General features: G+C 49.0%; 1 protein-coding gene and 1 non-coding gene across 2 annotated transcripts in view; one reads left to right on the top strand and one right to left on the bottom strand.

The window, feature by feature from the left end:
- Nucleotides 1-20,961, bottom strand: part of Cmtm8 (CKLF like MARVEL transmembrane domain containing 8) — a 58,230-nt gene extending 37,269 nt beyond the window's left edge. The window contains exon 1 of the mRNA XM_040740043.1: nt 20,659-20,961. Within this exon, the coding sequence (XP_040595977.1) occupies nt 20,659-20,805 (147 nt within the window). The 5' untranslated portion in view covers nt 20,806-20,961. The remainder of the gene's footprint in view (nt 1-20,658) is intronic.
- Nucleotides 17,435-17,540, top strand: LOC121137733. Its single transcript, XR_005875038.1, has one exon. It is a non-coding gene; the product is annotated as a U6 spliceosomal RNA (small nuclear RNA).
- Nucleotides 20,962-23,684: the final 2,723 nt, after the last annotated feature.

The raw sequence follows: 23,684 nt of genomic DNA on the forward strand, positions 1-23,684 counted from the left end.
ACAGTAACCTCTGGGTCAGGAGGCTCACCATTCACCACCACCTCGACTCACTTGTGTTATGGGGTGGTCTCATGATTGCTGCTGTAAGAGACTGTAAGAGACAAACGTAGGGACTTTGGTCTTTCTCGTGCCTGGCTTAACCTTGGGAGTGTCCTGAGTCTCTGAGTCTTGCTTTCTTCACCATGATAATGATCGAACAGCAAGCATCTGGGCTAAGTAGTAGTATAGCAGATTCAAATCGGATAAACCACTAGTAACTAAAGTATCTTAAGGAACGCTAGCTACATTTGCATCTAGTTCCCCTCATGTATGAATGTCAGCTCCTCCACTACATTGTAAGCTTAGGGGCAGGGACCTGTCATGTGTTTGCAGAGTCCTGGACACAGAAACAAAGTGACACTTGTAACATGTATTCTTCCTGCCAGCTGCCTGTGTCCCCGCCACTGTCTCTGCCCTCTATATTAATTATGAAGCTGTTGGCCATTTGCAATGGTTTCTTAATGGCTAGCTCTGATTTAATTGTTAACCTATAATTACTAGTATTTCATTTATTTATTTATTTTGGTTTTTTTAAGACAGGGTTTCTCTGTGGCTTTGAAGGCTGTCCTGGAACTAGCTCTTGTAGATCAGACTGGTCTTGAACTCACAGAGATCTGCCTACCTTTGCCTCCTGAGTGCTAGGATTAAAGGTGTGCGCCACCACCGCTCAGCTAATATATATTTTATATATTTTTATAAGGTCTTATCTTAGGGAGGATGCAGCCTCATGCGTACTCTCTTCCCAGGATCACATGGCAACTCCACTCTTGACTACATTTCCCAGAATCTTCCTCCACTCCTAGTCCCACCCATCTTGCTTCCCTATTTGCCAACAGTGCTTTATTTATCAACCAATAGGACAACATATACACAGAAGGACTTCCCTATCAGACACTGTAATGTAATGCCCATGGAATGCACAGTCAGGTGATCTGGGGTTAGACTCCAGTCTAGCTATGTACCATCTGTCAAATGATTCAGTCTTCTGGAACTTTAGTTTTATGGTCCACAATATAATATGGCAAGTAAATAGTATATATCACATGAGTTGAGATTTTATTATTTCTTTTAAAGCTTCAGATGAATCATTCATTCCATGTCAAAAGTTAAACTCAAAATTCCACTTTGGATAGAGACTAGCTGGTTTCTCAGGTGCTTGGTGGTCTCCTCTATAATATTACCAACAGCCTACAGACAGCTGTGTGTACCTGTGTACAGGTACACCTGTGTCCATGTTCAGGCCAGGGTCAGTATCCGGTGACATTCTCAGTCCCTTTCCATCCTCTCTCTTTCTCTCTCTCTGTTTTGTTTTTCAAGACAGTGTTCCTCTGTGTAGCCCTGGCACTCTGTAGACCAAGCTGGCCTCAGGATCACAGACATCCACCTGCCTCAGCCTCCCGAGTGCTGGGATTAAAGATGTGCGCCCGGTTGTTGAGACAAGGTCTCTCACTGAATCTGAAGCATCCCAATGCCAATGTAGTCAGACTGGCGGGCTAGGAAGCCCTATGGTCCTTCCTTTCTTCTCCTTCTCACCACTGGGCTCACAGCAGGCTTGCACACGCGCACGCGCACACACACACTCACACACACATTAGCTAGGTGTTACATACCTCTATATCTGGTTCCGTCTTGGTCCTGAAAGCAACCTCCTAAGGTTAGGAGTTGGTACGAATGACTCAGAAAGGGAGTGTACCATATGTACATATCTGCTGCCCCACAACAAAGCGAAGGCTATCACAAAGGACTCTGCTGCACAATACTCCACTCTTAGCTGGAAGTCAGGCGTTTCCGGGGCCCAAGAGTCCTACCTGTCTCAGAGCTTCTGACCTGGGTCTACCTGGCCTCTGCATTACACATGTTCGCCCGGGGAACGATCAGCCCAGAATATTCTGTTAAATCCCGTGTTAGTCAGACTGCTCATGCTGTGGTAACTGAAGCAATGTAACAGGAGGAAGATCATTTGCTGGGCTCAGCCTTCCAAGGGTTTCCATCCACCGTGATGGGGAGGATATGAAGAGCAGCGTTTCTGTCATGGAGGCCTGGGAGCCAAGAGAGCGCACACATGCCTGTCAGCTTCCCCTTTATTCCAGCTGGGCCTGAGCCTAAGGGTGTTGCCCTGCACACTCAAGAAGGCCCTCCCCCTTAGCTAACCCTCTCTGGAAGCTCTCCCATAGACATGCTCTCTCCAAGCAGTTTCTTCATTCGATCAAGTTGGCAGGTGAGACCAACAGTGACCACCCCCATAGAAATAGTGTGTGAGCCACAAGGCTTTTTCTACAGTAAACCCAGGCTTGGTGGCCAGTGAGCTGGCAGGTAAAGGCAGCTGAGTTTGACCCCTGGGATCAACCAAGTAGAGAGAATCGACTCCCTTTAGTTGTCCTCTGTCCTTCACATGCTCACGTGTGCTTGGACACATATGCATGTGCGCGCACACATACTGATAATAATAATTAAAAATATTGGCCGTGATGATAATTAGCCATAGACCTGAACACTTACAGTGGTAGACTCTAATACAAGGCATTCAAGTGTCTCTCAAAATGTCCTGCACTGTGCTGCCCAAGGGGGACTTCAAGAACTGAAAATACACAAAGGGACCACGGTGCCTGGCTTCCAGTGTGGTTGTATGTGCCTCTGGCCAGAGGTGTGGAGAACCAGCCTGTCCCAGATGGCACTGTTGCAGTGACCGCTGGGGGCCCTTAGGGCCACATCTGGCTGCCATTTCATCATTTGTCTTCGGTGTTGTTGAATGAAGCTTTATAAACTTGTTTGTTTTTGACGCAGGGTCTCACTATGTAGCACTAGCTGGCTTCACACCCAGCATGTTGCTGAAGGTGACCTTGAACTCCTGATCCTCTGCCTCCCCCTCTCATGTGCTGGGATTTAAAGGCATGCACGCCACCATGCCTGGCATGCTTCTGATTTCACAGATTTCAACTTTTCACAGATTAACTTTTGAAAGTTTTCATAACTGAGTGACCCACATCGTATTCACCGTTTCCAAGCCGTGGTGGCAGAAGTGGGCGAGCAGTTGGTAGAGACCACATGGCTTGCAGACCAGAAATGGTGTCGTCTGCTAACTTCCGAGCTGAAGTCCTTGTTCTCCAGCAGGCCCTGAACGTGACTGACTAAATGAATACATTCATTATGTCCCGCGGAGAGTATTGTTCCCTCTGCAGCAGTGACAGGACAGCAGCGCCAGAGGGGTTACATCACCTATGCCCCCAATCACTGCAGCACTCAGACATGTGGCTATAAAACGCGGGCATCAGACACCACGCCAGCGGTGCGGAATTAGCAAGGAATAAAAACAGACAGGGCTTCGGCTTTCAAGGAACCCATATGCTCGTGGGGGAGTGAGGAGAAGTGGTAACAATCACGTGCTGTGTGACAAGCCCAGCCAACAAGAGGCGGCATGTGTGGCAGGGGGTCTGGGTCACACTGCAGCAGAGAGATTCTGATTGCCTAGGACATCTCGGCCGACGCGATGTCTATGTGAAATGCATAAATGCAACGGTAATATTCTACGTGGATCAACCTGCTGCCCAGCCAGTCCCACAAAGGGGTAGGAGGATAGTGCACAGTATGTACCTGGTATACAAACTAGATGGTTTATGTATTCACCGTACTATGTTTTCCATCAGTATCATATACAATGTGTCTTCCGTTTATAAGGTTTACCGTAAAACGGTATGTTGGAGGCTTATCAGTTAAAAGCCATTGCCGTGCAATAAGGCACTCGGGACTGGAGTTTGAATCACAGCACCCATGTAAGAAGTTGGGTGACCTAGCCGGGCGTTGGTGGCGCACGCCTTTAATCCCAGCACTCGGGAGGCAGAGGCAGGCGGATCTCTGTGAGTTCGAGGCCAGCCTGGTCTATACAAAGTGAGTTCCAGGACAGCCTCCAAAGCCACAGAGAAACCCTGTCTCGAAAAACCAAAAAAAAAAAAAAAAAAAAAAAAAAAAAGAAGTTGGGTGACCTGCCCAGAGCTCTTCTGGTCTCTGCATATGTGAATAGGAGCAGGCACCCCACCCCCCACATGTTCACATGCGCTTTCTCTCTGTCTCTCTTTCTCTCTCTCTCTCACACACACACATACACACACACACAAATAGATAAATCTCAAAAAAAAAAAGCAGCAAAGCAGTATTCTGTGTTATGTTGGCAGTAGAATCAACTATCTTACGTTTGTCACACCTTTTGATTGGATCTTTTTCATTGGGCTTGACAATCTCGTGATGCTTTCCCCACAGACCTAGGGGCTATATCATATATACATATGCCATCCAGGTCTCTGTAGTTTCGTCTACTATGTTCTTGACTTGGCAAAAACTGTGTGATGATGCATTTCTTAAGACACGTCCCTGTCAGGAAGTGACGTGTTATCTGCGTACGGCTGTGATCATGGTTAAGTACTGAGGTTAAAAAAAGTCACCACTGGGCAGGATGACTGGGATGGACTCCAGATCGGTAGTCCTTCCTCATGCTCTGCTTTTACAAAACCCAGCCCTTTTGATTTCCATTTTAATTGTGTGTATGGGGGCGGGGCTCAGTGCACACGAGTGCAGGTGTCTGAGGAGGCCAGAGGTGTCAGATCTTCTGGAGCCACGGGCAGTTTCGAACCACCTCGAATGGGTGTTCTGCAAGAGCAGGACACGCTCTTGACCACCGAGCCATCGCTCTAGCCCAAACTTACAAAACGTTGCAAAAAAGTATAGAGAGACCGTCTACACAGTCATCCACTTTCTCCTAACAGAAACATCTTCTACAACTGCGGTGCTTCAGATCCAAGCCAGTTTAAGCGGATCACCACTGTTGCACGTACTTATTAGTATTTATTATCTGTCTGTCTATCTATCTATCTATTATTATTATTATTATTATTAATTTGTTGTTGTTTGAGACATGGTTTCACTATGTATCCAGGACTGGCCTCAACCTTTCAATCCTCCTGCCTCAGACTATCAAGTGTAGAGATCATAGATGGCCCCAGTGACCACACTCATTTGTATATTTGCTATTTCCGTGAGTGCCAGATCTTCATGTATAGCAAGGTCCTTGCACCTGACCTGTAGTACACGACCTCACACCGAGCCACCTCCTGCACACAACCAATGCTTCGCTGGGAGCAAGATCCAAGGACTGATCTTCCTCCTCCTCCTCCTCACCAGATCTGTGTTTGTTCTTCCGTCAGGTCAGAGGGCAAAGAGCCAGACCACGTTAGCCAGGGCCTCTGAGGACATCAAAATGGCTCTCAGGATCAGTTTCAACAGTTCTATCACAAGAAAAAGTCTTATTAAGTCTGCATCCAGCTCAGGCATGGTGGCCTAGACCTTTGATCCCAGGACTTGGGAGGCAGAAGCAGGTGGATCTCTGTGAGTATGAGACCAGCTTGGCCTACATAGTGAGTTTCAGGACAGCCAGGGCTAGTATGACCGTGTCTCAAAAGCAGCAACAAAAGGCTAAGTCTGCATCCATTCCTGCTTCCTTGAGAATAAGACACAAGGCGCTATTGAATCTCCCTGCTCTAATGCCCAGACAGACCTCCCAAAATAGCGACAGGAAAAAACAAAACTTTCCCCTCAAACAATTGACAGGCCTTTCCTTTTTGGCATGGAAAATTCATTCAGGCAAATATTTTTACTTCCAGGTCCTGTAGAATGAAGTCAAATAAACACAAATAGTTGTGCCCTCTGGGGCTATGCTCCCAGGCCATACATATTTATTTATAAATGAAGTTTCACAGAAGAAACAGGAGAGCCGTGTAAGGTGTATGTCCTTGTGGCCCTAACTTTCTGAAGAGGCAGGGAACCTGCAAGTTTGAGGGCAGCCTGGGCTATACAGGGAGACCCTGCCTCAAACAACCAATGAATAGAGACAGCCAAATGGAACAGTTAAAAATCCAGTGGAGTACAGGAACTCTTACCTTTATTCCTTTGTTATTCCAGTACAGTCTCCCTCCCTGATACCTTGATTCTCAAACTGCTTGTGTGTGTGTGTGTGTGTGTGTGAGAGAGAGAGAGAGAGAGAGAGCGCAGACAGACAGACAGACAGACAAAGAGACAGAGACAGAAAGATAGAGGGAAAGAGAAACTTTTGTCAACCTGTCTGTCTCCGTCCCCAACCCTTTATGACAACTCTATTAAATGCTCCTTTCTTACTCTCTTTTTTTAAAACAAAAAAACAAAACAAAACAAAACAAAATCAGGGTCTCATGTAGCCTAGGCTAGCCTTGAAACCTCTATGTACCCAAGGATGACATCAAAATCTTGACTCTCCTTTCTCCACCTGCCAAGTGTTTGGGTTACAGGACTCATACCCACCCAGCTTAAAAGGCAATCATGCACGCACGCACATGTGCACACACACAGACACACACACACATGCACACAAACATGCACATGCACACACGCACGCGCACACACACACAGTTGATGGCTGTCTTGCCCGCACGTGTATCTGTGCACCACTCCTGTGCCCGGTGCTCTTGGAGGCCAGAAGAAGGCATCGGAGTCTTCGGAACTGGAAGTACAGATGGCTGAGAGCCACCGTGTGGGTTCTAGGACTTAACCTGGGTCCTCTACAGAGCTCTTCGTGGCGGAGATGTCTCAGCTGCTGAGGGAACTCTTTTCAAGGACAGTCACCAGAAGAGTTCCAGGGGAGAACAGAGTCAAGGCTGAACTTGAACTCAGCACCTTGCCACAACGGGGGTGGCAGGGAGACACACCCCCCACAGAAACCGCTGATGACAGTGAAGCAAGAATTGTAACTGCTCCTGAGGCCGTAAAGGCCTGGTTTGGGCCTACCCCCGCTTCCTCCAGGTTGTCACCGTGTTCGCCACAAGCCCTTCCCATTCAGCCTCACAGCGACTCTGAGATGGGACTAGGGCACCTCCAACAGGAGTTGCTGCAGGTCTTTGCCCGTTTCCTTCCTGGATCCAAAATAATTACTACAGGCTCAGCATGGTCGAGTTGTTCAGTTTCCAAGGGAAACCTAAATCTTCTGATAGCTCATTTTTCTATATTGGCAATGAATTCAATAGGATCAGAGTCATGTGACTGGGACAAAGGGCGCAGTTTCTGTCCACTTGAGTGGGCAGAAGGCAGGTTCTCAACGGCAGCCCTCAGAGACATCAGTCCATTTCTCAGAGAACAGAATCGCTGGGCAGAACTCTGTTCCTTTCTACCCATTTGCCTAGTTCTTAAAAAAATGGTTATTACGTTGAAGGAGTATGTTTGTGTAGCAAAGCGTGACAGTGAACTTTGAGTCCTGCCTCCACCTTCGAGCTGCTGGTGTCACCGCTCTGCCAGGGTTATGCCAGACTGAGGAACTATGTGCATGCCGGGTAAGTGCTCTGGAGTTACCTCTCCAGCGTTCTCCTGCCTTCTTTTCAAGATTAAACAATTCTCTCTAACCACAGGACTGGAAAACAGCACCATGGAAACGTCAGCTACTCATTCAGTAAGTGAGTAAATAAATAATGCCAGAGGGCGAAAAGGGTGTCCTCGGTCTCTTAAGGAAGTTCTTCTGGGAGCAGCACAAAATAGGAATGAGTGGGAGGGGGGGAAGAGAGGAATCAGGAAGACTCCGAGTGGGAGGGGGGGAAGAGAGGAATCAGGAAGACTCCGCGTCAGTGCTCACTATGCCCGGTGAGATGGGGCATCAGAAACCAACCTGCAGGGGCGGGGAGATGGCTCAGCCGTTCAAAGTGGTGCTCTTTTAGGAGGAGGACCCTTCCCAGCACCCACACCAGACAGCTCACAACTGCCTGTAACTTCAGCTCCAAAGATCTGACACTGTCTTCTGGCCTCCACGGACACCCAAACACCCGTGGCACACATGCAAATGCAATAGAAATGGTGAAAAATGTTAGCTTCTTGTGAACATCAGGACTGGACAATAGCCACGAGAAGGCAGGGATCATTGGGATTCACCGAGGTACACAGGAGCTTCCGGGACACAGGTTTTGAGTCACTGAGGAACAACAAGGTCCACACCACTTAGGTAACATCACCTGTCCCACACAAAAGGCTCTGAATTATCTTTAAGAAGGAAGCAGGAGGAGGAAGGCCGGAGGATGACATGGAAGACACAGTAGAGACCTGACACGTAGTTAGCTTCAGGAGGAGATGAAGCAAACAGGAGAGACAGCATGTCCACCACGCCAAGAGAAGCTGCCTGAACTGGGCTCCGTAGCACACACTTGCAAGCCTAGCACTCGGAGGCTGAGACAGGAGTTCAAAGTCATTCTTGACTACACAAGGTCCGCTTGGGTATAAACAAATAAACAAACAAAAATGGAAGACCAAAACTAAATTAAATGGAGACACTCGCAGAGTCTTTTCAGTAGAAGGATCAATAATCCAAATCAAGGCCGGGTGGTGGCGCATGACTTTAATCCTAGCACTCAAGAGACAGAGTTGGGGGTAAGGGGGTGATCTCCAAATTCAAGGGAGCCTGGACTATGTAGAGAGTTCCAGGACAGCCAGAGCTAGGGGGTGGGGGGGAATCTAAATCAAATCTAAGGCTAAATAAATAATTCTCCTGCTTGACATATTGTAGTGAGGCTGCTGTTTTCAAAGACAAAGGAAAAAAACCATGAAAATCGAAGGCATTAAACCAAAAAGAAATGTCAGTTTACAACCAACCGCCAACTTGGACATGATCCACAAAAGCAGTAAGACAGACGGATGACACCTTTGAAACACTGACATGAAACACAGTAGCTGTCAATTTAGGATTGAGTGACCTGAGTCACTATCTCCCAGGAATGAGGAAGAGAAAGGTTTTCAGACACCGTAGCAGTTGGGAGGTCTGAGACATGAAAAGCAGCCACGCGGGCTGTGAGCTTGGCTTGCCCCCCCCCCACGAGGACGAGGAAGAGGGCGCTTCCCCCCAGGGTGGAAAGGGGACTCAATGGAGATGTGTTAGGTAATAAAAGCTCTTCCCAGACTCAGCAGAAGTAAGACGGACCTCAGATGAAACATTCTTTAGTAACGGGGCTACTCTGGGCAGGTGGGGTAGGAGGTGGTGTGTGTGTGTGGGCTTCAATAACCAACACAACAGGAAACTTGACATTTATAAAATCTAGAGAAGGGTCTCCTGTCTTACAGAGAAGGAGCCTCTGAGTTTAGCACATCAGTGAAGTATCTTCTATAAAGCCATATTGTTTGTTTTTTTTTTAAAGAAAGAAAAAGATAAAAGCCATAATTTAGAAAATTAATCTCACTGTCGGACCTTACCCCGAAGCTGTCATAGTCTAGGGGTCTAGCACCTTGGGGAAGGTTATAAATGGACAGGATTTGAAATGTGGCTGGGCCACTCTAGTTAACAGAGGCCTGGGACTTGTGGAGGTATTACCCCAGTTGCAGTTCCGGGTCTTCATCTAGTTTAGGAGCTGGGAGAAACTACACGGATTAACCTGTAGGCTAAGCATGCATGACAGCTAGGGAAGGCCCTGGAATAGACAAGAGTCAGTCACACGAACAGATAATAGAAAAAAAGATTGAGGAAACAGAACAGGAACTCGCCAGTATGAAGGGTGGCTGCCCGGCAGCAGGTCACCACAGAGAGGAGGCCAACCACAGAACCGTCGTGGAACGTGACAGAGCTGTAGAAGTTAAGGAAAAACAGCTGAGTGTCACCCATGTGGGAAACGGTACTGAATGAAATCAACTAACTATAGGGGAAGTATCCACACAAGCCTGTGGTCCTTGAAGTTCAAAATGAGTCATCTTAAGGACACCTTGGCTAGGACCAAGGCTCAGTCCACGTGTCATTTATGCCCAGAAAACAATGCCACATTTAGGTTTTTGGTTGTTTTTTGTTTGTTTGTGTCATGCCCAAGTCTCGAAGATCCCCAGAACTGTAAAAGCAAGGTTTATTGTTTCATCCAACCATGACAGGGACTCCATCTAGCAAGCTGACGCACACCACTGTACCCAGCTTTTGACATGGGTCCTGGGGATCTGAACTTGGGTCCTCAAGCTTGCTTGATGAGCACTTAACTCCCCTCAGCCTCACTCCCTTATGACTTCTCTGTCTTCAGAGCCATGGGAAACAAACCCAGCTGGCATGTGGTTAGTTGTTGTAGTGTTCTTTATGCTGTATATAGTTGGGGGTTTTGTTTTAAAAAAATTTATTTTGCTGGTGGTGGTGGCACAGGCCTTTAATCCCAGGATTCAGAAGACAATGGAAGGAGGATCCCTGTGAGTTCCAGCACCGCTTGGTTTACGTAGCAAGTTCCATGCCAGTGAGGGTTATATGGTGAGACTAAGTCTCCAAATGAGTAAACAGTAAAAATGGATGACAACCAAAACAGGAAAAAAATGCAGCTCCTAAACCAAAACCTTTTTATCAAATTATTGTTATTGTTTATGCATGCGGGTGTGTATAATGTGTGCACACACGTGTCTCAGCTCTTATGAACGTCAGAGGGCAATTTTGTGGTCACTTCTCTTCAAGGACTGATTTGTTTGTTGGTTTATATGTGTGCGTTTGTTGGTTTATACGTGTGTGTCTGTGTGAGGATGTCTGGAGTCCAGAAAGGGGGTCTGATTCCCTGGAGCTGAGGTTACAGGTGGCTGTGAGCCACTAGATGGGGTTCTGGGAATGGGCCCTCGGGAACAGCATTGAACACTCCTGACTGACAGCCATCTCTCCAGACCATCTTTACACTTCTCAGTGGTGGCTTCAAGAGGTTGAACTTAGGTCAACAGACTTGGGCAATGTGCTGGCTTGTTTAATATCAACTTGACACATGCTACAGTCATTTGAGAGGAGGGAGCCTCAATTAAGAAATGCCTCCATAAGACAGGCTATAGGCAAGCCTGAAAGACATTTTCTTAATTAGTGGTTGATGTGCGAGGGCTCAGCTCATTGTGGCTGCCATCCCTGGGCTGGCTGTCCTGGGTTTTATAAGAAATCGAGCTGAGCAAGCCATGTGAAGCAAACCAGTAAGGAGCACTTCTCCAAGGCCACCAGTGAGGAGCACTTCTCCAAGGCCACCAGTAAGGAGCACTTCTCCAAGGCCACCAGTAAGGAGCACTTCTCCAAGGCCACCAGTGAGGAGCACTTCTCCAAGGCCACCAGTAAGGAGCACTTCTCCAAGGCCACCAGTGAGGAGCACTTCTCCAAGGCCACCAGTGAGGAGCACTTCTCCAAGGCCACCAGTGAGGAGCACTTCTCCAAGGCCACCAGTAAGGAGCACTTCTCCAAGGCCACCAGTGAGGAGCACTTCTCCAAGGCCACCAGTAAGGAGCACTTCTCCAAGGCCACCAGTGAGGAGCACTTCTCCAAGGCCACCAGTGAGGAGCACTTCTCCAAGGCCACCAGTGAGGAGCACTTCTCCAAGGCCACCAGTGAGGAGCACTTCTCCAAGGCCACCAGTGAGGAGCACTTCTCCAAGGCCACCAGTGAGGAGCACTTCTCCAAGGCCACCAGTAAGGAGCACTTCTCCAAGGCCACCAGTAAGGAGCACTTCTCCAAGGCCACCAGTGAGGAGCACTTCTCCAAGGCCACCAGTGAGGAGCACTTCTCCAAGGCCACCAGTGAGGAGCACTTCTCCAAGGCCACCAGTAAGGAGCACTTCTCCAAGGCCACCAGTGAGGAGCACTTCTCCAAGGCCACCAGTAAGGAGCACTTCTCCAAGGCCACCAGTGAGGAGCACTTCTCCAAGGCCACCAGTAAGGAGCACTTCTCCAAGGCCACCAGTGAGGAGCACTTCTCCAAGGCCACCAGTGAGGAGCACTTCTCCAAGGCCACCAGTAAGGAGCACTTCTCCAAGGCCACCAGTAAGGAGCACTTCTCCAAGGCCACCAGTGAGGAGCACTTCTCCAAGGCCTCCAGTGAGGAGCACTTCTCCAAGGCCACCAGTGAGGAGCACTTCTCCAAGGCCACCAGTAAGGAGCACTTCTCCAAGGCCACCAGTGAGGAGCACTTCTCCAAGGCCACCAGTGAGGAGCACTTCTCCAAGGCCACCAGTAAGGAGCACTTCTCCAAGGCCACCAGTAAGGAGCACTTCTCCAAGACCACCAGTGAGGAGCACTTCTCCAAGGCCTCCAGTAAGGAGCACTTCTCCAAGGCCACCAGTAAGGAGCACTTCTCCGAGGCCTCTGGATCAGCCGCTCCAGGTTCCTGTCCTGTTTGAATTCCTGTCCTGACCTCCTTCAGTGATGAGCAGTGATGTATAAGCCAAATACAAATACACCCTCTCCTCCCCAGGTTGCTTTGGTCAAGGTGTTTATCACAGCAACAGTAACCCTAAGACAGGCAGCAAGTACCTGCTGACATCCATAGAGATTGAGTGCTGCAGCCTTTAAAGCTTTTATTTCAAAAACTCTCTGCTGCCTCCAGCTGTTTCTGGAAGATTTTAAATAAATACAGTTCTTGTTTCTCCGAATTATTTCCCCCATAAGATGAACCTCATAATTAGATTTGGGATCTGGGAAGCGAAGGGCAGGTGAGATAAGAAACGAGGTAGTTTCTAGCCACGGGTCATTAAGCTCAGACTTCTGGAAAAATCAACCACCCCGAGGTTTTTCAGGGTTTCTTTGGCTCAAGCCTTAGAGGACTAAAGTTGATGTAATCTTTCCACTGTGGATGCAAAGTCGAACCATTCACAACCGTAGCTAGATCATTCTATTAATCTTTTACAGAGACTAAGTAAACTCAGCATGGTAAAATAAGCAGGTCTCTCGGTTTCTCTCTCTCTCTCTCTCTCTCTCTCTCTCTCTCTCTCTCTCTCTCTCTCTCTCTCTCTCTCTCTCTCTCTCTCCCTCTCTTGGTTTTTGGAGAAAAGGTTCCGAGACAGGTAGCTTTGGAGCTTTTCCTGGAACTCGATCTGTAAACCAGGCTAGCCTCACTCACAGAGATCTGCCTGCCTCCAATTTTCAACCTTTAAGATTTTTAGTGGGGCGGTGGTGGCGGCACACACCTTTAATCCCTGCACTCAGGAGGCAGAGGCAGGCGGATTTCTCTGAGTTTGAGGCAAGCCTGGTCTACAGAGTGAGTTCCAGGACAGCCAGAGCTGTTACAGAAGCCCTGTCTCAGGGAGTTGGGGTGGGGATTCTTTATTTTGATCCTGCTAGGCATGGTGGTGTAGAATCCTAGTACTTGGGAGGCTGAGGAGGGAAGATGGACAGCTGAAGCCTGGGCTCCACAGGGAGACTTCATCTCAGAAACAAGGGGCTGGAGGTGTAGCTCTGCTGGTAGACTGTTTGCCTAGCATGCTGGAGTTCAATTCACAGCATCATGTGAACCAGGCATGGTGGCACGTGCCTGTAATCTCAGCAATCAGGAGCCGAATCATTGTTGGCTACATAGTGAGTTGAGGCCAGCCGGTGAGACAAGAGGCACTGTCACTAATAAATAAGCAAACAAACAAATGTATGCCCTTGACGCTAAGCACAGTTCATATTAGAGACGCTGCATCTATGCCAAGGCAGGCAGCTTGACAAGTGCTGGGACAACTGGATAGCTCTATGCAAAAGACTGAAGGGAAATCTTTACCACAAACTGTATTAAAAAATGAATCACAGACGTACATGTAATATCTATGACTTAATCCGGCAAAGATTTCCTGGAAATGACAAAATTTACACAACTGAAGGAAAAGCTGGGGTCTGGAGAGACGGACCAGTGGCTGTCAGCACTGGCTGCTCTTGCAGAGGGCCCGGGTCCTGTCCCCAGCACCCACATGATGGTTCACACCACCTGTCACCACTTCCAAGGGCTCTGACACCTCCTTCTGACCGATGTAGGCACCAGACACCCATATGGTGCACACACATACACTCAAATGCATAAAATAAAAAGAAATACACCTATAAGGATAGAAAAGGAAAAACTGGATTTCATCACAATAAGCTGTGCACGTCAAAGAACACTATTAAGAAAAGTAAAAAGAGAAATGAACTCATAGCATGGGAGAAAAGTTTTCCAAGTGTGGATCTCTTGAGGAATTTATAGCAGGTTATAGAGAGAACTCGTGACGAAAAGCAAACCAGGTCTGGGGAAATAGTGCAGTCAGTAAAATGCTTGCTTTGCAAACACTCAGACACAGTCTCTCTGTGTGCGTCCTAGAACTCACTCTGTAGACCAGGCTGACCACGAACTCACAGAGATCCCCCTGCCTCTGCTGGTATTAAAGGCATGCTCCACCACTCCCAGTTACAAGGGGAAAAAAAAGTCTACTGTGGTAATGCTTGCTTGTAATCCCAGAGCTGGGAAGGCAGAGATTGGAGGATTCCTGGGGATCAGTGGCCATCAGGCTAGCCTGTTGTGCAAGCTCCAGGCCAAAGAGAGACCCTGTCTCAAAATAAGGTGTACATTGGAAGTTGTACAAACACACATAGCATGTTTGCCCTCCACAACATGCATGTCTACCTATGCACACTCATATATACACACACACACAAATTAACCTTTAAATTGGCAAAGGATTTTTCATCCACTAACTGATGGAAGCAGATTCAGAGATCCATAACTAATCAACCTCTCGGAGTCCAGTCAAAGAGAGGGAGAAGCAATAATACGAGCAAAGGGGTCAAGACCGTGATGGAGAAACCCACAGAAACAGCTGACCCGAGCTCGTGAGAGCACAGCATCCCCAGACTGGCGGCAGCAGAACCTGCAGAGGACTGAACTAGACCCCCTGAATGCAGTTGACAGTGGGTGACTTGGGCAGTTTGTGGGGCCACTGGCAGTGGGACTAGGATAACTCCCTAGTGCATGAACTGGCTTTTTGGAGCCCATTTCCTATAGAGAGATACCTTTCTCAACCAGTCACAGCAGGGATAGCTGTGACCAGGCCTCAGCATGGTGATGGGACAGACTTTGTTGACTCCTCCTGGGAGACCATAACCTCTCTGAGGAACGGATGGGGGCGTGGAGTGAGGGTGAGGTGGAGGAAGCTGTTTGAGGGGAGGGAGGGAGAACTGGGATAGACATATATAATTAAAAATAAAATAAAATTTTAAAAAATTGGCAAAGGATTTAAATAGACATTTTTTTCAAAGCACACACACAACAAAAAGACACAGGAAGATTGCTCAGGGGTTTTGGCCAGCTTGGAAAAGCAAACCAAACCCATACTGGTGAATTGCTTCCCACTCAACAGGATGACTAGAATCACAGTGCATCCTGGTAAGAAACACAAGCCTCGTATCCTTGATGGGATTGAAAGCAGTCCTTCTGCTTAGGAAATAGTGTACCGAAATCTCAAGACATTAAACTGGTCATCTTATGTTATTTCATTTTCTTTAGCTACATGCCCAAAAGAATAAACAAAACAAACTAACAAACAAAAACATGTCCTTTGCAGAAGTTTATCCATGAAGGTTCACGGTAGTATTAATCACAATAGCCTGAAGCGATTCAAATGTCTGCCAACTGGTGAAAGCATAAACCAAATCATGTACCCATCGATGGGATTTGACTACAGAAATAATAAAATACTCATATACTCTACAGAATGTGTGTGTCTTGTTATCTGTTGGTATGTGTATGTGTGAGTATACAGTATGCATGTACGTGCACATACACATGCCCATGGGAACACATGTAGAAGCCAGAGGTTGATTTCAGATGTCTTCCTCTACTGCTGTACACCCTGTGTTTCTGAGACAGGGCCTGTCATTGGACCTGGGGCTCCTCAGCGGGCCAGTAAGCTTGGTGAGCCACTTGTCTCCACTCCCTAGTGCCGGGTCCCAGGTGCGTGCCACCTCACCCAGCTTTTTACGTGGGAGCTGGGGATCCGAACTCAGATCCCCACGCCTGCGCTGAAAGCACTTTATGGACTGCAGGATGATTCCTGGATGCATGACGCAGCCTTCGCAGGCGGTGCGGAACCCCATTCACACGCAATGTGCAGAACAGGCAAATCCACAAGGACAGAAAGTAGGTTAATGATCCCCCCGGGCAGACAATGGAAGAATGGGAGTGACTGCTAGAAGGTACAATGCTCCTTAATGAAGTGAAGTTCTAATTAGCTAATGGGGACAATTTGTCCAAACCTATAATCATATACGAGCCCCTAAAGTGTACACCTAATAAAAGGTCAACTTTACAAATGAGTCAGATCTCAGTAAAACTGGGGACCCGTGCCTGGTACTGTTAACCTGGTCACAACATCATGGCCAGGGAGGACATAACCCTCCCACCCCCGGGGGGGGGGGCACTACTGTTACTTTGTCAAATGGACAGACATGGTATATGCCCATAAATTGGCGTTGCCCTCAGCCTGGGTCTGGGAGCCTTCTATTTGGAGTGAGTGACGACTAATGCAGAGACTCACAACTGGTTAAGGTGCCGTGGCTAAGTCACTAGTTGAATGCTTTGCCCTACATGGGACATCTGTGTCACCCCTTCTAAGGCTCAGGGAATAGCAGGGAGGGGCAGGAACAAAGAGCTGGAGGATGGGGAGGAGAGCTGTGAAATGCTGTCTCCTTGGTGACATGACTGTTGGACCCAAAAACTCTCAGCAGGGGTGGCTAATTGCTTGAGACCTGCCCAAGACCCCACCCCTCCCTAAAGAGCCATGGGTAGTTAAGATTTTCTGGGGAGGGGAGTCCTATTCCTCAGTGGTATAGTCCCTGGTAAGCTGTCCTTGCTCAAGCAAATAACCCCTTACCCATGCTCGCACAGGCACCCCTTATGAAGGGCATGCACCACCAAGCCCTCATCCTTTAAAATTGATTCTAAGGACTCCAAGAGTAAACTGATCCAGAGAGATTCTTTCCTGGAACTCGCTCTGTAGCCCAGGCTGCCCTTGAACTCAGATCCGCCTGCCTCTGCCTCCCTAGAGCTGGGATCAAAGGCATGCGCCACTACTACTACCCAGCCAGAGAGTTTCATTTAGCCTTAAGGATGTTTGTTAAAATGTTGCTCAAAATCAGGTGGTGCTCGCCTTTAATCCCAACACTTGGGTGGTAGGGGCAGGCAGATCTCTGTGAGTTCGAGGCCAGCCTGGTCTACAAAGCCAGTTCCAGGACAGCCTCCAAAATAATACAGAGAAACCCTGTCTTGAAAAAAACAAAACAAAACAAAAAAAAAAAAAACAAACAAAAAAAACAAAAAACCCCAAAATTAAAAAAAAGGATAAAAGAATAAAAGTTTAAGAATACACACAGCAGGTTGGGAAGATGGCTCAGTGGTTAAGAGCACTTGCTGTTCTTGCAAAGGACCAGAATTCAGTTCCCAACACCCACACTGGATGGCTTACAACTGCCTGTAACTTCAGGTCCAGAGCTGACGCCTCTGACTTCTGAGGATACCTACACTCATGCACAAACCCCTTCCATACACGAGTGAATGCACATGATTAAAGATAAAATAATCTTGTAAAATGGGACTAACCATATGAGAAAAGGTACTCAGTGTCAGCAAGAAATGACATGTGCTCACTTTTGCATACATTATACTAAAATTAGAATGGTATAGAGATTAGCATGGCCCCTTCGTAAAGATGACAATGCAAATTCGTGAATTGTTCCATGTTGGAAAGAAGGAAAGGAGGGAGGAAGGGAGGGAGGGAGGAAGGAAGGAAGGAAGGAAGGAAGGAAGGAAAGAAGGGAGGGAAGGAGGGAGGGAGGGAGGGAGGGAGGGAGGAAGGAAGGAAGGAAGGAAGGAAGGAAGGAAGGAAGGAAGGAAGGAAGGAAGGAAGGAAGGAAGGCAGGCAGGCAGGTCAGTCAGCGTTGTCTACAAAGCCAGTTCCAGGACAGCCAAGGCTGCTACACAGAGAAACCCTGTCTCAAAAAACAAAAATAAAAATAAAAATAAACAATCCCCCCCAAAAAAGAATGCTAACCCACGAACTATTCCTCACATTTTAAGACATCTGGCATCCCTAACCTGCATGGGGCACTAGCCAAGCAGTGAAATCCCTGCACTGTGATAATCACACTTGAAGATGCGGAAGGGCATTCACTGCCTTAGAAGAACACTGTGGGCGGCTATACTTCATCCTTTTAAAGTTTCTCTTTCTCACTGGCCTTTTTCTGATCTTTCTGCAAAGACTTCTGTGACTCCGAAACTGCTCACTCTTTTGAAAAGGAGGCGACAAGATTGGTGATTTAGATCCCAGCCCCCAGTCCACCCAATCTGTGCTGCCTTAGTCAAGTTAGCTTGTGACAGTTAAGTAAATAAAAGGGGACTTAACGTTATTACATGGATGCCATAATTCAGTTGAAAGTCACCAATAACAGGAAGGGTTCAATTAACTGAGATTGTTGCAATCACTTTGATTCTGTTTCAAGTGCTTGTAATAGTTACAAAATTGCAGCATCCTACAATTCACAGGTCAAGTACTCGGCTGTTGCTAGCTTGTAATAAAACCGTAAAAGGAAAGAAACCCCCATAATTTGGTTTCAACATGGGAGTTACCAGGGCACAGCCTTGAGTATTAGGTTGAGCAGCAGCCACTCCCCCCAAGAAGCCCAGTCAAGCAAACTGAATGACAGATGCTGGGAAATGGGGTTTGTTCTCTATTATCTCATATTTATTTATTTAGGTTTTTCAAGACAGGGTTTCTCCGTGTAGCCCTGGCTGTCCTGGAACTCCTTCTGTAGACCAGGCTGGCCTGGAACTCAGAGATCCACCCGCCTCTGCCTCCTGAGTGCTGGGAGTAACGGCTTGCACCATTAATGAAGGGCTATGTGACTTTTTAAAACAGGGGCGGTTAGCTCTGTCCAGCAAATGGGGTTACAGACTGGGACCACAGCTCAGTGGATAAAGAAAGAGCCCATTTCATAAACATAAGACCTGAGTTTGGATCCCCAGCACCCATGAAAAATCTGGGTGTGGTGGAATACGCTTATAATGCCAGTGTTCAGGTGGATCCCAAAGGCTCACCAAATGTCCAGGCTCAGTAAGATTCCACATGCCACTTAAATACAGAAGGAGGAGGGGAATAGAGGAGACATCTCCATGTCAATCCCTGACTTCCACAATGGATGAGCGAGTATACCCACACATGCCCATGCACACATGTATTGAGGATAATTTTATCCACAAGGTTTCCTGTCTTTCTCAAAAAGCTCACTGCAATCTAAAGAGACCCATGGCACCTGGTCAACAGTAGTCATTCCTAGTGATGGGATGACCGGTCCTTTGCATTTCTTCTTTTGCTCTTACATTTTCTGGAAAAGTATGCAACAGAAAACTCGTGGGTTGGAAATCAGAAAAGGAGACGTGGTGGTGGCCCAGGCCCACTCTGCAGAAGCCCCAGCTTGGTCACCTGAGCGTCTATTTGCTTTGCAAGAGAGCTCGCCAACCCCTTCACTCACACAGCAAATATTTGTTGAGCTCTTTATGGCTAGGCCTCGAGAGGTGGCACCAATACTTTGGGCCATTTATTAGGGCTGCAGATACCCTCAGGGCTGGCTGGGCCAACCACTTGGGAAATGAGCTAAGGCAACACTTTCCCAACTTTTGTGCAAGAAAGCTGACTCAGTGGGTTTGGATTCGAGACTGGAGCCAGCAAGCTCCCAGGATCCATACGTACAGGTGTTGCTAAAGGCTTCTCAGAGGGTCCACTCAGGTCCTCAGCCACTCTACAGCACGACACCCCCTGCCCCCCAGCTTTCTTGTGGGTTAGATTTCAATTCCACAAATGCTTCCTTGGGTCCGGAGATGCAACAGAAGGGAGCCCTTCTTAGACAGTGTAAGTCGAGTCTCCTTAGGTAAGAGCAGAGACCTAGAAAAGGGCAGGCATGGGTTTGAATCTCAGCTCCGCCACCACGGGTAAGCGTTACTCCTCCCTCTCTCTGGGGCTCAGTTTCCTCGCGTGTAAAAGGAACTTATTTGCAACCGTCTTCACAAGGGAGCCGTGCAGGAACCACACGAACTCCGAAGCTTCTTCAGGACTTGACAACCCAGGCAGAAGGGGAAGACAATAGACAGTGGCCTCCACCAGTTGTCAACAGAACTCCCGGCGGAAGGCCTGGCTTCCAAGGGAGAGAATGCACAAGCCCTGCCCCCTCTCAGGCACGTGCCCAGCCCCCACCAGGATGTGCTCCGGTACGGTACAGCAGCCCTTAGGTTCTCAAAGAGGCTGAGACTCCCGGAATTTATTCAGGGAAATCTTGATTCATCTCAATCTGACCTCAGGAAGACAATTGCGAAAATGAAAATTTTCTCCCCTTTATAGCTAACATTAGGGAAATTTTCAGAGCTGGGGGTGCGGCTCAGGGCTAGAGCATCGGCCTAGCACGTGAGACTCTGGGTTCCAGCCCAACACTGTGGAGGGGTCAGTTTGAGAAAAGCTTTGTTTTCAGGGACCCGTGCACGTGTAGATCAGGTGAGGGAGGCCCTACATTCCGGGCACCCAAGATCAATGAACTCCGGCTCCCGGGTCAGGCCACCATCCTCGAAAGAAAGCAGCAAGCAGGGAAGCCTCCCGCAACAGACATCCTGAGGGTCACGACCGTCGGTCCCCAAAAGCGCCCAAGGCGAAAGAACCTGGTTGTGAGTTTTACACTTTACAAAGAAGTCGAGGCTGCGCTCAAGAGCCTTCCCGGAGCCCGCGGGAAGAGCGGAGCCAGCTCGGTGGGCGGAGCTGAAGGCGCGCGAGCTTGCCGGGTCCACCTGCCTCCCACGGCCCGGCCCGGCCCGACACTCACGATCTCGGCCACAATCAGGAGCCCCGGCACGGTGCGGAGGAACTCTCGGTCGTAGGCGAAGCTGCTGCTGGTGGTGGAGAAGTTCTCAGCGAAGGAGCTGGCGGTGGTGGTGACCGTGTGCGAGCGCGCGCGCTGCGATTCCTCCATCGTCGCGCCCGGAGCTGGCTCGGGTCCCCGGGGACCCTACCCCCACCCAGCGAGCTCCTTGGGCCCAGGGTCGCCGGCCAGGAATAGGGACTCGCGGGCTGGCGGGTGACGGGCGCACCGGGGTGGCCTCCGGGGTCAGGCCCGCGAGTGTCCCCCACTCGTCGGCGCGCGCGCTCCGGAGCTCCGCGGGGACCCGGCAGCGGGATCGCTGGCAACCGGTGGCTGCGGGAGGCGGGGGAGGGGGGGAAGGGGAGGGGCGTCGACGGGGCGGGCGGGGGGACGGGCACTTGGGGACCTCCTCTCGGGGGCGCCGCCGCGCGGTCACAGCACCTGTCGCCCGCGGACTGTGAGCTCGCAGGGACGCGCAAGGGAACGCTAAGAGTGAGCCTCACCTCCCAGTCGCACCCCTTCCTAGCTCCGGCCGCAACCAGGCTCCGCCCACCCAGGGCCACCGGACTCGGACCTGCTTCCTCCCACCTGGCCGGACTGGCAGCCAGGCCTCTTAAGGAAACCCAGGCCTCCAGGGACGTGGCGGCTCCGGGACTCAGACAGCCAGGCGGATGGGGGAGGAAGGCTGGAATTGTGATCCATCCGGACCTTAGACCCGGGATCGATGAGAAGCCGCTTGGACAGCGGACAGTCCTTACCCCCCTCTGCTGCAGCCGCCACCAAAGCCGGGCGCTGTTTCCTGCCCCTCCTGCCGAGAACAATTTGAGGAACCAACTTAATCGCTGGGCTGAGAGAATGAGACTCTTCCAGGCGCTCTCCACAACTCTGGCACGGACTAGGGGGAGCATGGGGCAGAAGATGGAAGGTGGGGAGAAGGTCAGGGTCCCTGGTCAAGATGTATCATTGTGACCGTCCTCATTAGACTTGGAGAGGAAAAAAAACTTGTTTCAAACAAGCTTGAGAGGGACCCTCTGTGCAAAGTGGTGTTTATGACAAGCTAGCTATGCTTTCCTGGGGTAAGGGAGGAGAGAGGTGGACATCTCCTTGAGCGGCCGCGGTGTGCCCGTCCGGTGAATGCTGAGCTGAATGGAGCCTGGTGCTGTGTAATTAGCATGAAGTTCCTGGTTCTGCCTTGCTGGGCCGGGACTTAGTGGTGCCTGCCACCCGTGTTTCGAAACAAAACAAGGGTGATGGACCGCTGGCCAAAAAGATCACCGCCCCTGTACCTGTTCCCTCCTGTTTTGTGAAGAGTGGCAATGAATTTGGTGAACCCACCAAGTAGGGAGGAAATAATCTGGTCAAAATACGATTTTGAATTCAAAGTGAAGGTTTAAAAAGTAGTCAGGTGCTTCTGCCAGGAGAGCCGAAAAGAAAGTATAAATGGCAGACTAGCAGAAGGAGCCTCCCCAGGAAGAACTCCGGGGATACTGGGAGTCTCAAGACAGGCCAACAATTCCAGTGTGGTGGCTCACATCTGCAACCCCAGCACTGGGAGAACTGAGGCAGGAGGATAGCTACAAGCTCAAAGCTAGCTTAAAGCTACCAAGTGGGACCCTGTATCAAACAAGAGTCTGGGCTACATAGTGAGCTCAGTGAGAGCCTGCATACAGAGAGCCTATCTCTAAATACATAGTTTGAGGTCATCCTGGGCTCCTACATAAAGGATTTGAGGCCAGACTGGGCTGCAGAGTGAGACCAGTCTCCCCTCCCTCCCTCCCCAATTAAAATAAAGAAAGAAGAAAATGAAGGGTTTTGTTTTGTTTTGTTTGAGACAAGGTTTCTTTGTGTAGCCCAGGCTGGCCTCAAAATCAGAGATCCACCTACCTCTGCCTCCTGAGTGCTGGGATTAAAGGCATGTGCCATCACTACCTGCACTTTTTTTTCAATGATTTATTTATTTTTATTACATATGCTTTGGTGTTTTGCCCGAATGTATGTCTGTATGAGGGTGTCAGATCCCCAGGAACTGGAGTTATAGACAGCTGTGAGCTGCCATGTGGGTGCTGGGAATTGAACCTGGGTCCTCTGGAAAGAGCCGCCAGTGCTCTTAACTGCAGAGCTATCTTTCCAGCTCCTGAAACTCAAGTTCTTTTTTTTTTTTCCTCCATTTTTGGTTTTGCAAGACAGAGTTTCTCTGTGTAACTGCTGTGACTGTCCTGGCACTTGCTCTGTAGACCAGGCTGGCCTCAAACTCCTAGAGATCTACCTGCCTGTGCCTCCTGAGAGCTGGGAAGCTCACTGGCTAGCTGACCAGCTTAGCTTAACCATCTTGGCAACGTTGGACAAGAGACCCTGTCTCAAAGAGAAGGCAGAAGAGACCCTGTCTCAAACAGAAGGCAGAAGAGACCCTGTCTCAAACAGAAGGCAGAAGAGACCCTGTCTCAAACAGAAGGCAGAAGGCATTTGAGGCGAAGGACCCAAGGCTGTCCTTGCACTTCCCGTGCATGCGTCTGAGGGAGTCACTCAGCTTTACAAACACGGACAACAGAAATTCTGAAGCATCCTATAATGCAGTTTACCTCCTATCTGCTGGCATCTCCTCAAGAATGCATAAATGTGCTTTTATACTCCTTTGGTGTTTTGTTTGTTTCTCGCTGGTGAGCCAGGATAAGGCCTCTAGCCGACTTTAAATTCCTGGGGTCCCTCACCTCTTTGCAAACAGCTCATTATCTAAAAACAAACAAACAAACAAACAAAATCTAAATATTTGCTGGTGCCCAGAGCACAGAAAAACCCTCCAAATAATTCTTCCCAAAACAGAAGTCCTTAGTGAGCAAAAAACCCCACTCTGAAAATTGCTTTGAGAGTTCCTTTGGCTAGAGCTTCAGGTGAGGCACGTGACGGGTGTAATTGCTGCTTCTAATTCTCCTGCCCGATGTTTGGTGTGCTTCTGATTGCACTGCAGATGCGTCTCGGCCCCTCCTTGGGTG

This window comes from Mesocricetus auratus, unplaced genomic scaffold (assembly GCF_017639785.1).
Source record: "Mesocricetus auratus isolate SY011 unplaced genomic scaffold, BCM_Maur_2.0 Super-Scaffold_100691, whole genome shotgun sequence".
In the NCBI taxonomy this organism is placed as follows: domain Eukaryota; kingdom Metazoa; phylum Chordata; class Mammalia; order Rodentia; family Cricetidae; genus Mesocricetus; species Mesocricetus auratus.